At 42.7% G+C, this 21609-nt stretch overlaps 1 protein-coding gene and 1 long non-coding RNA gene across 5 annotated transcripts in view; one reads left to right on the forward strand and one right to left on the reverse strand.

Annotated features, from left to right (window-relative positions):
• Window positions 1–2299: 2299 nt before the first annotated feature.
• LOC117768192 lies at window positions 2300–21606 on the reverse strand. Of its 3 annotated transcripts, none has more exons than XR_004615019.1 (5): window positions 21531–21606; window positions 14782–15037; window positions 14348–14471; window positions 2429–2809; window positions 2300–2373 (listed from the first exon to the last, which is right to left on the reverse strand). It is a non-coding gene; the product is annotated as an uncharacterized LOC117768192 (long non-coding RNA). The 3 variants fall into 3 exon arrangements; XR_004615020.1 differs by lacking the exon at window positions 21531–21606 and adding an exon at window positions 18996–19871; XR_004615021.1 differs by lacking the exons at window positions 14782–15037; window positions 21531–21606 and adding an exon at window positions 18996–19871.
• Window positions 10875–21609, forward strand: part of nos1 (nitric oxide synthase 1 (neuronal)) — a 29933-nt gene continuing 19198 nt past the window's right edge. For both annotated transcript variants that reach the window (XM_034596368.1, XM_034596369.1), the window contains exons 1-3: window positions 10875–11596; window positions 14377–14479; window positions 17878–18015. In XM_034596368.1, the coding sequence (XP_034452259.1) occupies window positions 10875–11596; window positions 14377–14479; window positions 17878–18015 (963 nt within the window). The remainder of the gene's footprint in view (window positions 11597–14376; window positions 14480–17877; window positions 18016–21609) is intronic.

A 21609-nucleotide genomic window follows, 5' to 3' on the forward strand; every position in this document is an offset into this window, starting at 1 on the left:
ATTAGCTTAAATTAACATTACTTAGCTTCGGACAATTTCTTTAATAGCCGTTAGTCTTCAAATGGTGCCACTGGTGCCAGTGGTTAGGGTGGCTAGTGGGTGGCTGCCTCACCATTACAAACAATAACCAGGTGCCAGAAAAGAGTCTTCAATATCATAACATATTGTTAAAAGAAAGTAGGTTCCTCATTTACTTACCATTTGTTGTATGTTTTAAAACATGTTTTAAAATGTCAATGTGGTGAATGTTTCAAAGATAAATATGTTTTAACCAAACGTGGCCTCTTTATTTCAGAGAACTTTATTTTATTTTAGTAATTAAGAAGAACAATCTATACACCTATGAGAGTTCATATTGGGGTAACACCTATATAGTTACGCTAGTGTTACGGTACTAACTCTCCAGAAAGAGTTAAATCAACACTCTGTGGTGTGGACCCATACACGGAGGAAGTTTGTGGAGCACAATGCTTCAGGAATCTAAATTTAAAAATGAAACGGTTGTAAAACACGGAAAGTTGGTTGTTTGAGATTCTGGAAATTTTGCTCCAGCTTTGGACTCACATAATAAAAATCTTCAGAAATGTCAAGAGGAGGAGAACAAAGCCTGATATGGTTTTGGATAAAAGACGACGTCCCACATCTCACACACTGAAAACTCCTTCCACCCACGAGCACTTTGGGGCTGACACCACCCGGGCGACTCTTATCGTCCTCGCCAGTCTGTTGTGAGGCTCAGGAACAAGAAACCAAGTGGAGCTCATCTGGCTCCTTAATGATTTTGCACGTGACCTTGACAGAGTGCAAACGGCACATTTACATGTGCAGCGTTGCCCTTGGCTCTTTTCTGTCCTCAGTCTTTGGCTGTGCAGCTTTGACCCTTTTTAGCTGAGCTCAATTTGTCCGTTGAAAGACGACCTCAGTGCCAACAAAGAGTGGGCGTTTTCTTTTCAAGTGAGAGATTTTTGCATGAAATCCCCCCCGGCTGCGCTCCTTCGCTCTCACCGGCCTCACTGGTCTTCACAGATTTTCAATTTCACCCAGGAGCAACATGGGAAACCCACCCTGATGTTGTGTTTGGGATCACATCAAAAGCAACACACACTCTCTCTCCACATCGTAGCTGATGGGAAACTGCCGGCTCGGCCGTGCATCTATTCGGTCCTCCTCGTTTTTTTTTATCACCAGTTCGCCTGCGTTGCTCACTTCATTTTAAATTCTCGAGCAGGGAAAACTTCTAACCCTCACGCTGAGGAGAAAATACATTTCAAATCCTCTGTGAGAGCTGGATTCCTCTTAGCTCTCTGGGAGGTGAATCTTGGTGAGACCTGCACAAAAGAGTTTTTCTGGGAATTAACCGTTAATTAGTTGGAAAATGCTCAATAATATAATATTTGACACCTTAAATTCATGCACATGATTTTGAATTTGATGAGGACATCATGCAAATGGAATTTCATGAACACACCTGAAGGTAAGTCTGTATTGGTATTCAAAAACCTCACCATCATACCTGCCCGTCATGTCAGGCGTGTGTAAAGTGAGCTTTTACAGCGCTCCTGTTCGAATTGGAGCCTCGCGGAACATGAGTGTCAGGTTTGATGGATTAGTTTTCGGAGCGGAATAGTTTCGGCCTGTGCTCGGAGAACAGACGTATCTGCCTGAAAATGCTCCTTTTAGCAGCTTGCATGTACCACAGCTGGTGTCCAATAATAACCCGTGGAACATAAAGCACTGATTAAATGTATGAACAAAGAAAGCCTTTTAGTTTTAAAGTTTAAAATTTGCAGTTTCATGCAACAACCTTTTTAGGAATTCAGGATATTTCCACTGTTCATCTGGAGCCACTTTTATATTATGTATATTATATAATATTTTATCAATAATAATGATAATACACCCTACACACGTCACACTTATTTTTACATGTTCACAAAAAAATACAAACAAAAGCACAAAGGTTCAAATCAATGTAAAACACAGACTTACACACAAAATGAAACTAAATGTTAGTATGACACTTATACTGTATATAATGTCTTTAAATTATAATAATAATAATAATAATAATAATTAATAACACTTCATGTTCTTGTTCTATTTTTGTCATCTTCCAGTTGCACTCTAAAATAAAATGAAGAGACCAATGTCACTAAGGTGAGTGTGTGTGTGCTACTGCTCGAAAGAAAGAAAGAAGGAAAACAACTAAAATATAGACACAACATTATTCCATAATGGAATAGTTAGATTCAAACCTACACTTTTCAGGACAAATATTCTATCAGAGGCTCAGAATTACATCCTCATCTCCTGATCAGTCTGGCTTTTGTCAAAGAAGAAGTCAAAGTTTGATGCTTTTACTTTCTGGAGCATCTGATCTCTCCTCGCTCCACTGCATGACGACCCTGCCGTTACCCTGACAACACACGACAAAGCGGAAACTCAGGCCGAGTCTAAAATTGTCGTGCGTCTCGGAAATCGGGGTCAAAATCTTCCCCTTCATTTCCAAACTCGTTTTAGAGCGACTGCTCCGGCCAGATTGATGCACGTGAACTGGAAGTGGTGCATTAGTTGCTAAAACTCTTTGAGCTATTCCTGACCAAACCCTGCAGCGTGTGTTTTTTTTGGGGGGGGGGGGAAGCAGCTCAAAGCTAAATGACGGGATTGGTTAAAAAAGCAGATATACTGTACATCAAAGAAGCCATCTGTCCTTCCAGTCTCTTTTGGCTTGTAATGCAATCTATCACTGATAACACATGCAGAAGTGAAGGATGGAGAGAGTGAGGTACATCAGCCTCGAGCAGTGAACCTGGCAAGTCTGGGGAAAAAAATTGAATAAAGTCATGATTTCTATTACATTTACAAGCGGAGGAGTGGTCGTGCATCTCAGAATGACAGATGCAAAACTGACTGGAGCGGCAGACACGTCCTTCTATTCCTGTGTTTCCCGTCCTTAAACTGCCGTCATCTAAAGTTCTGCCTTAGTCCTTTTTTCGTAGTGACGGACAGAAAAGAGAAAGAGACGTCGTAAAGATAATGGAAAAGTAGATGAAAACCAATAACTGAGACATTAACATCTCGAAGGGGGGAGAAGTTGCACAGAATGAAAAATGAGTGGAAGAAAAAGCGTGAGGAGAAGAAGGAGAAGCACGAGGAGGAGAAAAGTGAAGACAAGAGGAGAGGGAAATAAAACAAGAGGACAAATTCCCCCCCGAAAAGTTCAATATAGTAGTTTCCTTTTCCCAGATTAAACAAAAACTATTTTTACAATAATAATAATATAATATTTCAAAATCATGGAAACAGAATTATATTTACAACTGTCTATTAGAGATGGTCCAGCATCAGCATCGAAAATGCCTCCAATACTGCAGAAAATGCCGGGCGAGTACAAAACGTCTACTTACCAATCTGATACCACGTTTTTAAAGTTTCTTTTTCTTGGAATTCAATTTTTCTTTACCGCTCGAAAACAGCAGTTATGCTGCACTGCCACTGACAAGAACTGTTTCTAGTGAATCGTTGAGCTGTAAACTTCAGTTTCAAGCTTAAAAAGGAAGTTATTGTTGTGTATTAATATGTATTTATTTGTGTTATTGTACAGTTATGAAGTTGAACTAGACAATAAAAGAAGTTCTGTTTTATTCATTCACTGTGTGTATTTGTTTCTCAGGGTTTAACCTGACCCAACACATTTGTTTTTATCATCCATCCAAAGGTATGTTGATTATGGGTGCTGCTAGGCGGCACCCATAATTAAATACCTCACATGTTCCGGATATGAGTTATGGATAACATGTGACGAGGAAATAATTGTCACGCATGTTTGGCAGGCATAAAAAATACAGTCGTGCCATGTTGTGTGGCCACAAAAGCACACACATGCACTCACATGCACTCACATGCACTGTTTCTTTGCTCCCATGTGCAATAAATGGTCAAATAAGACAAAGGGAAGATGCATGAAAAAGAAGCCGATGTGATTTCAACCAGGGAGTCTTAACTCGCAGCCACGTGTGACGTCACGGGGCTAAGCAGGGGCTTTGCACAGTGATCCTCATGGTGTGGGGCTTTATGAGAGGGCAGATGGTAGCACTCAAGCAGGAAGTGATTGACATAATGACATGGCCGACCATGGAATGTGTGTTTGTGCGTGTGTGTGTGTGTGTGTGTGTGTGTGTGTGTGTGTGTGTGTGTGTGTGTGTGTGTGTGTGTGTGTGTGTGTGTGTGTGTTTCCAAAGATACGTCCCTAATAAAGTGGATTCAGCGAAATCTTCTTTTTTTCTGCTACTCGTCTGTGTGTACGTGCATGAGAGCGACATCCAGGAACTGTTACGTCTGCATGTGGACACACTGGGAGTCAGCTGATGGAGGATTTGAACTGTCTCTCAGGTTGTATCTCGATGCATTTGTGCAACCGGGCTCCGAACCTAACAACCTGCGGAGGAGACACGTGCAGGGAGACTTCGCACATTCACAAATATCTGCACCAAGCAGCAGTTTACTTTCTTGTTTTCAGCATCTTCTTGTTTCCTGGTGTTTTTCTGTCTTTGTTTTCTGTTCGTTCCCCTTTTTGTTATCTTATCTCGCTCCTGCATTTTTTGGGTTCACCTGCACACCTCAACTCTGACGACCCCGGCAACACCTTCAGGGGATCCTTTCAAAATGATTTAAAATGGTCACTTGGACACATGGATTAACTTAATCCGAATTCAGTCAAAAGGTCACAAAGCAGGTTTTTGGCCTCTTGAGTTTCATATCTCAAGTCCACCTTTACAGATTGTTTTCATGGTGAGCACAAATGACTATTAATACAACATGTCGGGAACAGGCTGAACGACTAAAACTGCGCTGGTCCAAATAATATTTGTTGTTTGCTTTGCACCGGCAGTCTTAGATTATTATGATCTTGATGTAATAATATTGAATATTCGTCAGCGGATCCTCAAACTGATTATTTTCTAAATAAGCACAAATTATTATATTTTATACTCAGGAGGATCAATTACATGATATCACAAAAAGCAACATACAGGTGATATTATGATAAAGAGAAAAAGTAGGAAATATATATTGAATAAAACACTGATTATGAAGCCAATTGGGAGGTTTTGTCTTTTTAATTAGATTAAAAAGTTGAAAAAATACAACAAGGATCTTTATGGACCTAATTATCATTTGTTTTTTAATGTTTTATAAGTAGCTTGCATCAATAACCACGGCTGCTACAGATGTTCACCTCCTCTGACACAGGTCAGCGTTTCTGTTTGAGTCGGCTGAACACGGGTTCAGCGCCTCGTCCGATAAGCAACAAGCGAGAGGAGACAAACAAAGTAAAAAAAAAGAAAAGTAAAGTACTTTCTAAAGTATCATAGGGAGATCTGAGAGGGAGTGGATGTTACAGGACAGGGGAGTGTCTTTTCTGGCACCGAGATATGATCTGATAATACCAGTTTCCCTGAAAACACACACACACAAATTGAGCACCAGCTGGTTTTGCCAGAAGTTTCTCTGAGTCAAAGGGAGTTTTTTTTCTTCATCAACAAAGTTATTAAAGTGCGTTCTCACTGTTGGATTTTCCTGTAATTTCTTAAGGTCTCTTTACCAAAGTGCGTTGAAATGATATATATATATATATATATATATATATATATATATATATATATATATTGTGATTTGGTGCTTTTCAAATCAAATTGAATTGAACAGAGAATCATCGTTTTGCATTGAGCTTCAGAATAAATGAGATCACATAGTAAACTATGGCTAATGTCTGATGTATTATTCAATACTATTGTGCTGAAAGTGTTCTGACGTTCTTAAGATCTTGAAAACACACACACACACACACACACACACACACACACACACACACACACACACACTACTGACATATCTACTCTCTACACACTATGTATTGTAAATAGTTATATTTCTTTATTTGCAATAAACTAGTCAATTGGCCCTTTATCCAGATCTGTCTTCCTCTTTTACCCAGTTTTATTTTTAAGATTTTACTTCAAAGGTTTGTTGCAGTTGTTTTTTTTTAAACTGAGGTCCTCTGCTGCTGTAACTTCAGATTTAAAAACTTGGTCATTTTCCATCCTTAAAAATATTAACATGCCTTGCTTCTTTAACTTTCTATTAATTTTCCCCTTTATATTTAAACTTACCTCATCATTTGACTGTTCTAATTGTTATTTATTTTATTAATAAAGTGTTTTTACCTGTGGTTTGGTCTTTTCAAAGTCCACTTTATTGTCAATTCTTCCATATATGTACAGGAAATATAAGTAGACAGAACACACAGTATAAGTATGCAAGACAGAACATATAAGTACGTACCATATTAAGTACTCAAATCCCAGTACAACATAGTATGCAGTCAAAAGACACATAGTGGATGAGAGTACTGCAATCGGAATAGTGCAACAATGGATTGAGAGAGTAACAATACTATTACACTAATATGATAGAAGCATTCACAGTAAAAAAAGACGTTGAATTTACTCCAAAAAGTCAGAGGTGCATTTGAATCTCAGGGAGATCCTTGAGTAAACTGAAGGTTAAACCGAGGAGATAACAGGTCTTTTGTTTTAAAAAGGGCTTTTTGATTCTATTTGGGTTGAGCTTATTCTGGGTCTCAGCAGGGAAATTCATTCTTCTGCTCAAAGATGGTTTTCTAAAAAACAAGTGAAAGGGTCTTTCTTTGCGTTGTCAATAAAAACCTATGCCCCCCCCCCCCCCCCCCCCCCCTGCATTGTCTTTGTCTGTCTCTCAGATCTTTATCCCCTCATTAATCCGACTTTACTGCAAGTTCAAGAAAGATCACGACCGGGAGAAAAACCTCTGTGCTGAGGCACTGACACACCTTCTCCTCCTCTGCCTCCACCCCAGGGCTGCAGGAGAGTGTGTGTGTGTGTGTGTGTGTGTGTGTGTGTGTGTGTGTGTGTGTGTGTGTGTGTGTGTGTGTGTGTGTGTGTGTGTGTGTGTGTGTGTGTGTGGATGATGCGCGCAGAGCCGGGCGCGCTGCATGCTGAGTGATGACGATATACCGACATAACTAAACCCACCTCCAGTTCATCTGAATGCCCGCGCACGGCTCCCCCCCCCCCCCCCCCCAGCTCGTCACAGTGGCCCCCGTTGCTCTGTATTTATACGGCGCCCCGGTGCGCGCAACGGCACAAGCGTGCCTCGTCTCCAGAGAGGCAGAGCGCGTCGCTGCGACTTGGAGACGTTTTGGTTTCTTCCTCCCTCTGTGGATGAGAGCGAGAGCCGTGCAGCCGCCGCCGAGGAGCAGGAGACGGAGTTTTATCCCAAGTTCACGGCAGCAGGTCGTGGAGACAGCGACCTGCTTCTCAGGGGGGTGAGTTCCTCCTCATCGTAGTTGTTGTGTTTGTGTGGGGGAATCAAGCTGCGCGTTCCGCTGGAGGATGAGGATGAGGAGAGGAGCTGGAGCAGAGGGATGGAGGGATGGAGGGATGGAGGGATGGAGGGATGGAGGGAGCATCCCTGAAGTGAACCTGTGGCCTCACTGATGATTTGTTTTTATTGCAATTGTTCCCAAACAAAGTGTCTCCAGAACTTGTTGCTCTGGGAGAAATGCGTTCGTTTCCTTCTCGATGGGAACATCTTGTGCGTTTTCTGCCGATTGCACTGACGCCTGTGAGGAGAGCAGAGCAAAATGGAACCAAACTGGGCTTCACATTCTAATGATCCCTGCGTGTTCTGTTAAATCTTGAATAATCTTTACGAGTAGACGTGGTCAGAAATTAAATTGAAACAGTGCCACTGTGTTTTTTCTTTTGCATTTTGATGTAAATATATCTTGCTGTCTGATTATTGGGTAACTGCATGTGTCTCAGTGGCAAAGCAGTAATTCTGCAGCTGCTTATCTGTTGTGTTTGAACTTCAAAACACAAATCTGACCTCCAACTGGCTTTGTTTTGTAGCTGTTGCATGATGATGATGATGATGATGATGATATCAGACATTTATTGAATGCACGACTAAAGCAACCTGTCAGTTGAAGCCCAAAAATGCTGTTTCTCCCATTATCGCCTAAAACCGTATATACATTATGCATTTAAATTGAAATTAAGTGCAGGTTACACCGATGATTCTTATGATATTACCAGTTGAAATAATATTACCTGGCCCCCAGGTGGCCCCTAACACATGGGGGGGGCCCTTCAGATGAGATATATATTTTAAGTGGTTAGAAGTAAATAACTCTGAATCATGACATTATTTGAACAACAGATCATTTTTTAATGCAGGAATCCATAATGATTCATGAGGATTAAACTATGCTTGCTTTAGCTCACTGATCATTGATATTCATAAAAATATAAAAGAGACTCATCTGACCCAAACCAGTAAGAGCAGCATTCTCAAAGAATAAAAAATCTCCATGTTCCGGGCATATTCTCATCAATATTCACATCCGTCATTGATAATTTCTTAACTATGCTGCAGCTTCAGAGAGTGAGGATTGAAGGGCATGTTTAAGTGATTCCTGTGCTCCAGGGCAGCTCAGTTCAGTCCCACTGACCTGACTCACTCTCATGCAAAGTATCGTAGCCGGGGAGATTAAAAAAGAACATTTACGTCTCATTATAGTCTCTCTCTCACACTGTTCTCTTGAATAAGTCACTTTCACATGTTCCACGAGCCTCCCTGTGATTTCTGACCGTGGTGAAGAGTTAACAAACCACTGAACTGTTGCAAAGGAGCAGCAACGAGCAGGAGAGTGAGAGCAGCAGCGACCACAGGCTGCTGTAAAGGCAGAGCGCTGACCTTGGTGGTGAATTCTCCCCGTTATAGAGCGCGTGCTTGTCCTCCTATACCGACTGCGAGCACGCGCACGGTGCTGCTTCACATCTTTTTCTTTTTTAACATGGTGCGTAGACCACCCACGCTGCCAGATGCAGAGATTTCTAGATAACAACTCGCTCATTTATTGTTGCTTTGCATCAAATGGAGTAAAAAGGTATTAGTGCAGCATCTGAGCGACGTGGGAGGAGAGCGTCTTCTTGTTCCTAAAGTTAATTTCTAGTGCAGAGACGATGGTGCACAGAGTGAAACAATAGGACCTAAAGGAGCGGAGGGATCGGCCTTGTTTTGTTCTTTCCTCAAAAGTTCAGTTGTCATGATTACGCAAAAAAGCACATGTAAATATGTATTTGCCTGTAGGGGTTGAAGAGGCTGCGAAGTCATGGAATTTGAAATGACACATTCCTGGCAATTGTCACAATGTCAGCTCCATAACGAACCTTTCTGTCTGTACGCAACACGAATGAAGCTGGAGATTTCAAAGGTTGCTGTCGCACAAGCAGACCGACCATTCCAACCAGAGCTGGCTGCAAATGGAGGAAAACAAAACCCAATATTTCACTTGTCCTTGTCTTCGCAGGGTCGGAGGAAAAATCCATTACTTACTAATGTCACCATGATAAAATACTACGTTGTTTTTAAGGTAACATATTTAGAACAGATTCTATCGATGGCATTAGGCTAAAGTACTGGATCATTAACATTTTAACAGAAGATGAGATAAGATAAGATAATCCTTTAGACCCTCAAGAGGTAAACAGTCAAAGCAGTAAAAGTAAGTGTGGAGGTGGGGGGGCTGGGAGAGCACCCTCACCTGCTCATAGAGGATCAATCAGCGCAGGTGAGAGCTGTTAGCTGATTGGTCCTCGTGCTTAAAAGTACTGTCTGCGCTGCCTCAAGGAGGGACTCGGAACTCAGAGACTCAGAACTCAGAGACTCGGAACTCAGAGACTCAGAGACTCGGAGACACTGGAGAGACGCCCGGACTGAGTTTGTAGTTTGAATTTATGTTTATTGATTAATAAAGAATGTTTAGAAGCAACACTTCCGTCTCTGGCTGTGTGTGGGAGCGCCCCGTGGCAAGGAGCATTGCCACAGTAATAATAAGTAAACATGCAGTATAAGTAAAAGAAGATATAAAAATATGAATAATATATACAATCTACACAGAATAAATACACTGAGCAGAATGAAATGGATTGAGCATGAGCCATTGAGATAGAGACAGATATGAGCAGTTAACCGAGTTGAACCTGAGTTTATAATGTTGGATATTTGAAGCTTTAGAGTCAGTGTCACTCAGTCGAGCTCATTCGTCAGCCAAGGTCCAACAATCCACATTTATATTCACTCGATCTGGATTTGTTTTTTGCATCTGCACCAAATTGTTACACAACTCATATCATCAAGATCCATGAATTATTCCCTGGAAGAAACTGTTGAAATGTTGAAAAACGTTCTAACAAATGTTGGAATCTGCCTCCTGATCCGGATCTGCACAGAGATTTTATGGATTTTTCCCTGACCCACAAACAACCAACAAAACGGACATGGGTGAAATAATCACCTCATTGATGTTAATTAGATTCTGCTGATTAAAAAGTCCAATATTTACCCCTGAAATGTAGAAGATCACAAGACAAGAACCTGCTGGTTTCGTGTAGCTGAGACAATATTTGCCTTTTTTAAAACGCGACTTTACACTGGAATGAGAATCACACAGGCGCACGTTTGTCTGATTAGTCGGATAATAGATTTTTTATGTCCATGAGGTTATTCTTGCTTCTGTGGCTCAACAGGACTTAATGATCTGTGAGATATTACCTTCTGAAAACACTCTGCTTTAACGACTTACAAACCGTCTTGGACACACTGGAAATCATGCAGACAAAGTAATTGCCCCTGAAACTAATAGAACTTCTGTTTCCCCCTCCTCTTTCTCTCTCTGTTGCTTTTCAGAAACATCCCTGAGAGCGCACGTACACTCACGGAGAAGCACACACGCGCGCACACACGCCAAACAATCTCACGCAGGCAACATGCAGGAGTCTGAGCCCACGGTGTGCCAGCTGCAGCCCAACATCATCTCAGTGCGCCTCTTCAAGAGGAAGATCGGTGGTCTGGGTTTCCTGGTGAAGCAGAGGGTGTCCAAGCCGCCTGTCATCGTGTCAGACCTCATCCGGGGCGGCGCGGCGGAGGAGTGCGGCCTGGTGCAGGTGGGCGACATCGTCCTGGCCGTCAACAACAAGCCCCTGGTGGACCTCTCCTACGAGCGGGCCCTGGAGACGCTGAAGAATGTGTCGCCCGAGAGCCACGCTGTGCTCATCCTCCGCGGGCCTGAGGGCTTCACCACCCACCTGGAGACCACCCTGTGTGGAGAAGGCCGCCAGCGCACGGTCAGGGTCACGCGCCCCGCCTTCCCGGCCTCAAAGTCCTACGAGCACTGCTCCCCTCTCAGTCCATTCAGCCCCGGGCAGCAGCAGCAGGTCAACAAGGAGCCCCAGCTCAGGGCCATAGAGAACCTGTCCTCTCCGTCCATCAACCAGTCCTTCCTGCAGAGGGGAGGCATACAGGCCCAGGACCCCCTGCTGATGAGGGACGGGGGCCGCGGGGGTCTCCTGTGCAACGGGATGGAGGAGAACAACGAGCTGCTGAAGGAGATCGAACCGGTGCTGCGCCTCATCAGGAACAGCAAAAAGGAGATCAATGGCGAGGGCCAGAGGAATGCAGGGAGACGGGACGCCGAGATTCAAGTGGCCTGGTAATTTGTGATGTGATACCACCTTATTGATCCCTGAGCCAAAGTGTCTCCGTGCTTGTTTCTGGTAAGAATTAGAGCGAGCGGGGGTGAAGGACTCTTCAAGAAGGTGGTTGTTTTCTGGTTCTCTGATTGTGCCACAGTCCTTAAACTCAGCCACCCAGCTGTGTTGCACTTATTGCTACACACTCTCATTCAGGCTCGCATTCACCTAATATGACTCAGTGTGCAAGTAAGTACCCTGAGCCAAGTAATTACTGTCAGTTATGATGACATTGCTCACAACATTCATCACGACCATTTCAGCAGCTGGAATAACTGCTTCGTGTGCTACAGGCTCTATATTCAATTATATTCTATTAGTATAATGTGCATTATTATCACTTTACATCGTAAGGTCACACGCCAAGACCATAACAGAGAGAAACCCAACATATAGTGAGCTCTCTGCAACAGTGCAGAGAAACACTAGCTTCTTATAAACGTCCTTAAACAAATAATACAATCGCCTTTAAACAATTTTCTATTCTTTAAATTAAACGTCCTGCATTGTCTCATTTTATTTACCACAGAAAGTTTCGATATTTAATGTTAAAGATTCAAAACTTCCTCGTAATCTCCATTTAATTGAGGACGTTTTGCTGCAGTTCAGATATTGTCCCTGAAAGACAGGTGCATTTCCTTCAGGAGAATCATCAGTGACATATTAGATCCCACTGCAACGCAAAGCTTGTAATACACCTATTTGTTATTCGCTTTTAAAGAGAGCAAATCTTCTCTTCTTGTTTCTGAAGATCTGCTGCAGCAGTGTTATTATGTATATTTTACACATCGCCTTGAATTTCTATTCAAAGAAAGATTGATTTTCTTCGTTTTCTTCGAAGTGTTCGTTCTGCAGAAGTTCTTCATGAGGCCGCTCGGTCTGAGCCGATACTCCATCTCTGTCTCAACGCACAGTGCACTGTTGATATTGGCGTCTCGGTTATCTGCCATTGTGCTCCCACGACCGATTGAAATCAGATTGAGGCGACACTCTCTCTGAATCGATATCTCATTCTTGACCACTCCGGCACATCCTCATCTCTTTCATAAGGACTCTGAGTGATTCACTGCTTTCTAATGACGCATGGGCTAAGATTAAAAAGTAGGAACAGTGAAGTCTGGTGAAAATTACTTTTCTTAATACGACCACCTGCCTGCACAGAAATGGAGTTTGAAACCTTGTGAATAATCAAAAAAAATGCGGCAGGAAGGAGTCAGATAACTGTATTTTCTATTCTGTGATCGTGACGGGAATATACGATGATATCTGTATTTTGTGTATTTTTCCAGGTACATCTGTGCAATAACATCTCTCAAATTATTTCTTGATACAATTTGGCTGGAATAGAATGGCTCATTATAACTGATGGCTTGTTTTCAGAGCAGAGTCGAGGCTAATGACGAATGAAAGAAGGTTTCTGCTCATTTGAACTCCACCTCCCCCGATTTGTGTGGACGAATATGCTTTTACAAACTGTGGCAAGGGAGAGATGGAGTGTGACAGGGAGAAGGGACGTAAGGATTTACGATTGGCTTGGACACGTGCTCACCAGTAAATATGTGTGCATGAGTGTGTGTGTTCAGGGGGGGTAGTGTGAAAGGCAGTAGAAGGCGATGTGTGTGTGGGCGTTTTGAATTGGATGAATGCAATCTTGAAATCACGCCGATGAGTTTATGCCACATCGGCAGCAGAGGGACGCCCCCCTCCCCCCCTTTAGCCTAAGTGAGATAGAAATCTGTAATGTGAGAATCGAAGCAACAAAAGTGTTTGAAATCACAAAAAACGTAACGTCAATATGGCTTTTGCAATAACTTTTCACTCGCAAGGGGTATTTTGTTTTTTTTTGAGTTTCACAAATTGGAACTCGTGAGCTCATGGTTACGACGTGGGAAGTTGTGAGAACACTGCTGCCAGGCAACGGCAACTTTGAAGCTGATATTAACGTTGCCGCCTGCATTTACAGGCCACAGAGGCTGAGAACTTTGCAAGCTAGCAGGCAGGGAAACAGATTCATAATGACAGCAATATTAATATAAGAAATATCAATATTTTTACAAAAAAACTAACTTCCATAGTCTCCACCCCACATACGGCGGTTTGAGGCCTCGGAAGTCTGTGCCGTGTGTCTTCTCCTAATTTGGGGCTCACAATAAAGAAAATCAAAGCAAGAAAATATCTTTAAAAAATGCAATTGTCAAAAAACAAGACACAGGTTGTGAATTTAGAGATAGAACAAAATTCCAAAGTGTGATTTTCCAGGCTTGATGACCAAAGAATGGGAAAGACTGGCTTTGATCTGCCGTCCTTCAGGTTAGAGGCTGACCCCCCCGAGCCACAGCCACACTGACATAAGTCTCATTTGAAGGCAGCAGGGGTATAAACTTCTTTTTTCAAAAAGTTGGACGAACGCTGTGGTGAAAAATTGCTGGAGCTGACCCACATAGGAGAAAGTTGTGCCTCTGCAACAGGTGCTGATAATTTAACACAGGAGAAGCCTGACGACAGCCGAGCTCTGTCCGCCCACCCGCTGAGTCCAGCACAGAAAATACACCTATGTGGGCACAAGTGAGGCCGTGCAGGGATTTATCAGTTTGCAAATGATGAAGAACTGAGTAATGTGTTCACGATCCAGCTCTGTCTGTTTGCATTAGTGTGCATGTATGCATGGTCTGGCCGGGATATTGCAGTGACGCAGGTGCAGGCTCACACACCTGACAGAAAACTGTTTTCTGACTTCTAGGGACCTTGGCGTGGGAAATGGCACATCTCCCCAGCTGGCGTCAGATAACGACAGAATGCTGGAAAACATGCCGGTGGTGTTCAACAACACTGGCACTGACAAGGTAAAGTGAAACAAATGCAAATGAGAAAAAGATCATGTTAAAGAATGAGCCTGTGCTCGATGAGAAGCTCAAAGATCTGTCGCCCCTTTTGTTTGTGTGTGTTTTGCGATGCAGGCGTTTGCTCAGTAGATCTCTAGCTGTGTAATGCATGTGCATCCATGACTGCTGTTGCCTGTCTGGCTCTTTAGCCCTACACATTAATCCACACTATTGGCCCATTCCACGCTTTCAGAAACTGAGCACGCACACCCATGTTGCTTCTTTGCACAAAGTAATAAAGCCTTTGCTTGAGATCCCATCACCTTGGCATTAAATCCTTCCGGTGGCAAGCTGGCGCGGCATTAAATCCGGCTTACGGCTTCTACACAGAAGGGTCTGGTCACAGGTCTGAGTGTCGTAATCTGCACACGGTCCGCATTCGTGACGTCGCTCCCGTCCCCATCAATGGGACCGGATGGGGCGAAGCGATTCCAGGAGGTCTAATGAATGCATGCAGCTGCTCGATCCATCTCTCGTCGTCAAATGCGGCCCCTCTTGAAATGATCCGGCCCCTCAGACCTGCGGAGATGAGAGTGTTAATGTGCATGCTTGTGAAAACATGTGTGTGAGAGTGTGCTGGAGAAGAAGGGGGGGGGGGGGGGATAGCTGGAGAGGACTTGTGTGTACGATATGGTAAGAAGCCTTGTGCCTTTTCCTGGAAGAAGGTGTGTTTGAGATGTAAAGTGTATGTGTGTGTCCAGTATACGCATATGTACTGACTCATGCAGCAGGAAGTTCCCCCCCCGCGGGCGTTCGGCTAGACACCGATGACGTTGATGCCTCATCGCTAAGTGTAAATTCAATAGACTCAATTAAATTCATACAAAAGCACGTGTAAAAAATTGTTTCAGGAAATTCAGACAAATTTCTCCAACCGTTAAATACGAGGATTTAAAGTGACACGTCGACGGCCTGCAAATGAGTTTCCTCACGTCGGTGAAGGATTGTCCTTGTGCCTCCAGCTTGAGCTTCTGCTCCTGCATAATTTAATGTTTAATAAGCCTGTTAAGAAAGGATAGGTGGCAGAATGTTCTGTCAAACCCCACCAGCGAGCGACTTCTGGAGACCAAACCTTTTGATGAGCCATTAAAAGCGGAGACTGTGCCTCCGGGCCTCCTTACTTAACATGCTGTGGCCTAATCATCACCGAATCAATTGTTAAAACCATAAATTAACCTGTCTTAAAAAACATGACTAAAGCAAATGTGAATATTTAACGTCTAACGTGTATTTTCATCTCTCAAACGCTCAGTGGCGAGTTTCTCTCTTCCCATCCCCCCCCCCCCCCCCCCCTGTCTTGCACACACATCATCTCCTTTTCTCGTGAGGAGTTTTTAATTTATGGGTAAATGGGGAAACTTTGAGTGCTTAACTGCATTTACCAGAGAGACTGTGGTGATCACACTCCGCAGTGTAATTATCTGTTATCGGATTAGCTCCAATTATCTTAATGTGAAGCTCCATGGCTGCTCCCATCTGTCACATCTACACCTTATTGACACGGAGGCCCTGTGATTGGCGCGTGATGGGATTCGTACGATTAGTTATATGTTACTGAGGGAATACGCAGAACCTGGGAGAAGATTTACCATTAAAATAGATATTGTTTGTAAATATGTTTTTTTTTTTTATTTCTTACTTCTTCTCACACACGTTAGATGTAGTCAATCATTCGTAGCAGACTTCTGTTGATTCTTACGATTGGATTGATAAATGTGGCAAGCGAGCTAATTGAGCTAACACCAGCTAATTGCTACCATAGACTTTAAATAAAGAAGATCACTGTTCGTATTTCAAGATTTTAACCATAGGGGATAAACAAAGGATGTGGGAATTGAACATATTAAATAATTAGTTAGTGAATGTTTCTCTTTAGCTTTTAGGGTTTCACACTTTTGTCCTTTTCTTTGGTTTTGCAAAAGCTAAACAAGTACCATAAAATGTGCTTTTTTTTTCGACTTCCTAAATTCCATATCCTAATCTCTGTCAACGAGGCCTTTTAGGAGCAGCTACTTGATGACTTAGTTATTCATCACTCATCCTCTCAGTATTAATTACAACCAAACGTGACAGCTTCATTTTCTGGGAAACATCCTGTCCACAAACTGTAACGCAACGTTTCCTTCTCGTTAAGCAAACTGGTTAATTGACACATAATCGCTGCTTTTTATCTCACTGACTCTCGTGCCCATAATTTGTACCTGCAATGTAATTTTTGTGGTCATTCATTAGCTGATCTCACATTCAAGAAATGTCTTCTAGGCATAAAAATGTTCCTCCATCATGACACGACATTTAAAAATCGGTACATAGGCTAAAAGACATGAACTGACATTGACGGGTTGTTGATATAAATGTGTTGCTCTGAAACCTGCATGTAGCCTTAATAGAAATTACTTTTTTAAAATGTAAATGCCAAAGCTATAGCTTCCGGTCAGTGAACGACAAGCTGAATATTAAAAAAACACACAACTGCTCCGCGTCTCTTACGCCAACAGGCCTGAATCCTGTGCATCTGACTCTCTGTGTCCGTTCGGCTGAGAGTCACTTTACGGTACAACGATCTTCATCTCCTGTCTCCGGCCTCGGCGGTGACAGTTTGTCGTGTCTGAGATTATTGCAGTTTGAGCAGGAACACACACGGGAACTGAGCTCTTTACTCTCCGTGTGTGTGCAAAGTCAAAGTCAATTCAAATCTCTTAATTTCCCCTCTGCTGTTTGAGGGGACACGAAATGACAATGAGACTCAACCTGTGTGACAATGGTGGTATTCATCCTCCTGCAAGGAAGGAAGATCATGTCCCCCCCCACCCCCCCCGGTCATTAACGCTGCCGTGCAAGGTTTCAGATTGATTGCTCTTGATCTTTGGCAATCACTCTGTGCCTTTCTATAGGAGCACATACAGTTGGCTTTGTGGGTTAAATTGCAGGCATTCATCAGTCAACAGCGACAATATTGGGAAACGCAGTGAGCCAGGAGTTAGCTTGTCATTCACCTGCTGTTAAGGGCTGATTGCCTTCATCACGGTGTGGGAACTAAACCAGAAATGTGAGAGCAAGAGAGAATGAAAGGGATTCCGTGAAAAAGGGTGTGAGTCTAAGAATCCTGTCAAAAGGCCTCCAGATATTATCCATGATATTTCTGTCATCAACCTGCCAATCAATGTCAAACAAGTGCAATAAAATTCACTACCGTTGATGGGAGGGCCGTACCACTTTTCACCTTATCTCAGTATGACTCTGAGTCATTAACATCTCACCCAGATTGCACCGAATGTCTCTTTGAGGTCAGAATGCATAAGGCAGATATAATGCATTCAGAAATGTTTCATGCAGATATGTCTGTGTGTCCTTTCCAGCCTCCGGAACAGGGCAGCGCCTCACCGACTAAGACCCTGCAGAACGGCAGTCCCTCCAAATGCCCCCGATTCCTCAAGATCAAGAACTGGGAGACTGGCACCGTCTACAGCGACGTGCTCCACCACAGCTCCAGCAAGGTAACGCATATGGAAATGAGTCTAATTCAAGATTGAACAAAGCCGTCCGCTGCAGCATTTACATCTGTTGTCCTGGCAAGGACTTGATTTAAAGTCATTCTGTTACAGCCTGAGTTTCTAGTGTTGAATCTAAATGAAGGCTGTGAAGTTCTTTGGTTTCCTTGTGCCCTGACGCTGGTAAAAACATAAACACCTGCAGCTATTGCAATGCAGTGCGATTTGAGTCGTTGACTTGTGTACTAACATTATCCAAAATGTCTCAAACAATGCTACATTCTGGAGATTTCCCCAATTTAATTTTAAGTTAACCGACTGGACGTTTTGTTATTGTTTTGACTGAGAGACTCCGAGTTATAACACAAACTCTACAATTATTTTCACTATGAAATCGAGATTTTCATAAACACAACTTAAAGTAAAGTAATGTAAAGTCCATTATCAGAATTAACCAACATTCAAAAGCACAAGGAGATTTAGTATAATGAATTGAATCTATTTGAATGGTCAATCGTTACTCAAAATTCATATCATTGTTCGATAATCATATTTTAAAATAATGATTTCGGAATGTTGTGAGTCTGTGCTTTAAATTAAAAGGTGTTTTGAATATAATATTCACCTACTTTGCATATGATATAATGCATTTTGTGATTCAAATGCAATCAGGATAGAAACAAATTAAACCTGTACCTTAATGTTCCTCAAAGTGATTCTACAAATACAAAGAGCTGCACAGAGTTTGACCTGGTTAATCTATGGAAATATAACAAAGAGTCAACGTGACGCTTTTATCGGTCGTACATGAATCTCAAGCTAACGCGATGACACATTCGAACAAGTCTCCGCAGTGACATGCAAAGCTTCCGTAGAGAAGGTCCGCCCACGACGGTGACAGATATCTGTGCATTTAACAGCATCTTAACGGCCCCGATGAACAGCGGCTACAGCTGACTGAGCAAACATTTAGCCTGCGGACTTACCAACACGTCATTTACAAGTCAAGTAGATTGAAGAATAATGGCTCAGCGTGCAGTGTCTCTTCTGTTCCTCACTGTCTCTTCACACGTCACAGAGCTCATGTCTGAACTGTTTGGGATCCAGCTCATTGGTCTTTAGCCAGAATGGGAGAAAAGGGTGTGAAGGAAGGTAAAGAAAACAGAAAACAGCAAAAAGAAAGAATCTCGTCCTTGTTTGGTGGATTATCTTGTTGCATTCTTAGCTCAATAATGATGCATTGAAAGAGAAGCATCTTTAACAAGTTTTAAAGGATAAGTTTAAACATTTTCATAAACCAATCAAGAGAAAAACCTGCAGCTCTCTGTGTTAAAGATTCAACCTGATTACTTCCTGGTTGGGTTATTCTGCTCATGCCCTCCGTCTTGATGGGGAATGCGTGGGAGCATGCGTTTCTCCATGCATGACATATTTTTCACTGTTTTGCATGTGACACATATGTTTGTCACATGCATGTAAACACCATATTTAAATCACATCCCAAGCACAGAAATCAATCCTCGAAAAAAACTGTAGCTTCTGTTCTATTTGGCTTAAAGTTGAGATTAGTTTAGGATCGTAAACTCAATTGTTAAATATGCGATTAGTGAAAAATCGTGGTCCTGGTTAAAAGAAACCAATGACCCACTATTCACCTTGACTGCCTCCATGTGTGGACTTTGTGACTCTTTTAGAATTAGTTTTGTGGATTTCCTCATGGGGACTTAAAAGCTAAACGTGAGGGCATTTAGAATCCAAACTCCTCACGCAGAAGTAAACAAAGTAAAATGTTTCTGTGATCATCCCCCTTCATCCATCAGCTCCGTCCGTCCATTTCTTTCTCCATTTTACTATGCAGCCAAAGTTCCCTCCTCTAGTTAGTAAGCCAGTCTGCCGAGCAAAGGTGAGCCCCGCTGTTTAAGCATTCACCCCCGAAAACGCCGCAGCCATTCGGGGAACGGCAAACAGCAGCCTAATTACCTCGGTGACTTATCGGACAGGCGGTCGTGTGCATCCCAATGAATGGCCTGTAATAGCATCTTCAGATTTATTATATATCACAGACGCTGCTACGTTGGAGGATGATCCGTCTTTCCGTAAAAAGGACAGCTGGATGGCATGAATGCCCGGAGCAGTGTGATGAGCGGAAGTGCTGGAGCACGAGTGATTCCTTTGTTTTATTTTTAACACTCTCCTCATCCATTTCCCCCCTTTTTTACTCCGTCACCTCTTGTTTTTTTTCCGTCTCATCTCTGTTGCTCTCTCTTCTTATTTTCATACTTTAAATCATGTGTTTATCTTTAATCTTTGTTTTCTTGTGCACGTTTTCCTTTGTTGTGACCGTGATTAGTCTTGTTCACCAGCTGTTTTGTCTCTTTGGGGGGGGGGGGGTGGGGGGGGGGGGGGGGGGGGGGGGGGGGGGGGTTGTTGGAGAGGACACACGAAGGGAAGTTTATTTTGACTGCCTGTTCACGCCGTTTATTTGGACAGTGCAAGTGGGTGGTTCAGTGTAACGAGCCAATTTTAGCAACGCCGGGGTCATTGTCAAATTTCCTCTCGGACTGCACGCCTCCGCTATCGTCGCTGTCGTCGGCTCTCGCTCACTCATTCAATCTGAGCCGGTGGAGGCATTTGCGGCGAGCCAAAGTAACAGCTGACTTCAACTCTAATCATATTAAACTGACCACACAAGGTCGCTCGCAGCTATGAGCAAATTTCCTCCTCGCTCTTTTCTCCCTTCCTGAAGGAAACCAATCCATGACTCACCCACTTACTCATTCACTAAATATTCGGGGCCGGCCATGTGTGAGCATATATCATGAAAGAAATTGTAAAACAGCGACGATCTTTTGAGTTCAGAGGTCAGAACTTGTTTTTTCAAAACCCTTATTGATATCCAGTGGCGCCTGTATGGTGATACAAATGGAGTTGACACACTTGAAAATGTTTCTAAATAAATAAACTAAACAGTTTCTTTTATAGTTTATTTCATATTGGCACTTTTGTGTGTTGTGTCCTGGGAAAAGTATGTTTATCCATATGGAAAATTCATCTTTAATGGCTTCAGAGCAGCATTTAATTAGGTTTTTATTTGGGTTGTTTAGCAAAGATATAGACCTTTTTCACAGCAGACAATCAGGATGCTATAGCATGTAAGCACATCTTTCCCCTGAGAGTAGCTTCAGCTGATTATCAGCTGAAGTTAAAAGATGAGCACAGAAACAAATGTGATTTGGAAAAAGCTTTTGTTTCTCTTTCAATCTAATAAAGTATGAATCAAGAATTTCCTGTGTCTGTTTAAAATCCAGCCGAGCCAATACTCAGCCGGTTAGATTAAAATGAATAGAAAAAGAGGTGAATGTGACAGTTCTGTTCTTTTTGTGAATTAAAAGGATGGTTAGCAGCTCTTACTTGTGCGTATTTAATCAGGCAGTGGGATTCTGTTAGTGTTACTCATGCTGGGAAGCAGATTTTGTGGATATTTGCAGACGTACCACCAGAGAATCGTGTTCCAACGTCACCTGGATCTTCGGTCGTATCTCGGTGCTGCAGAATTCATCCCCAGGAAATCCCCCCTCATCCGTCGTCTTGTTTGTCTTG

Source organism: Hippoglossus hippoglossus, chromosome 9 (assembly GCF_009819705.1).
Source record: "Hippoglossus hippoglossus isolate fHipHip1 chromosome 9, fHipHip1.pri, whole genome shotgun sequence".
In the NCBI taxonomy this organism is placed as follows: Eukaryota; Metazoa; Chordata; class Actinopteri; order Pleuronectiformes; family Pleuronectidae; genus Hippoglossus; species Hippoglossus hippoglossus.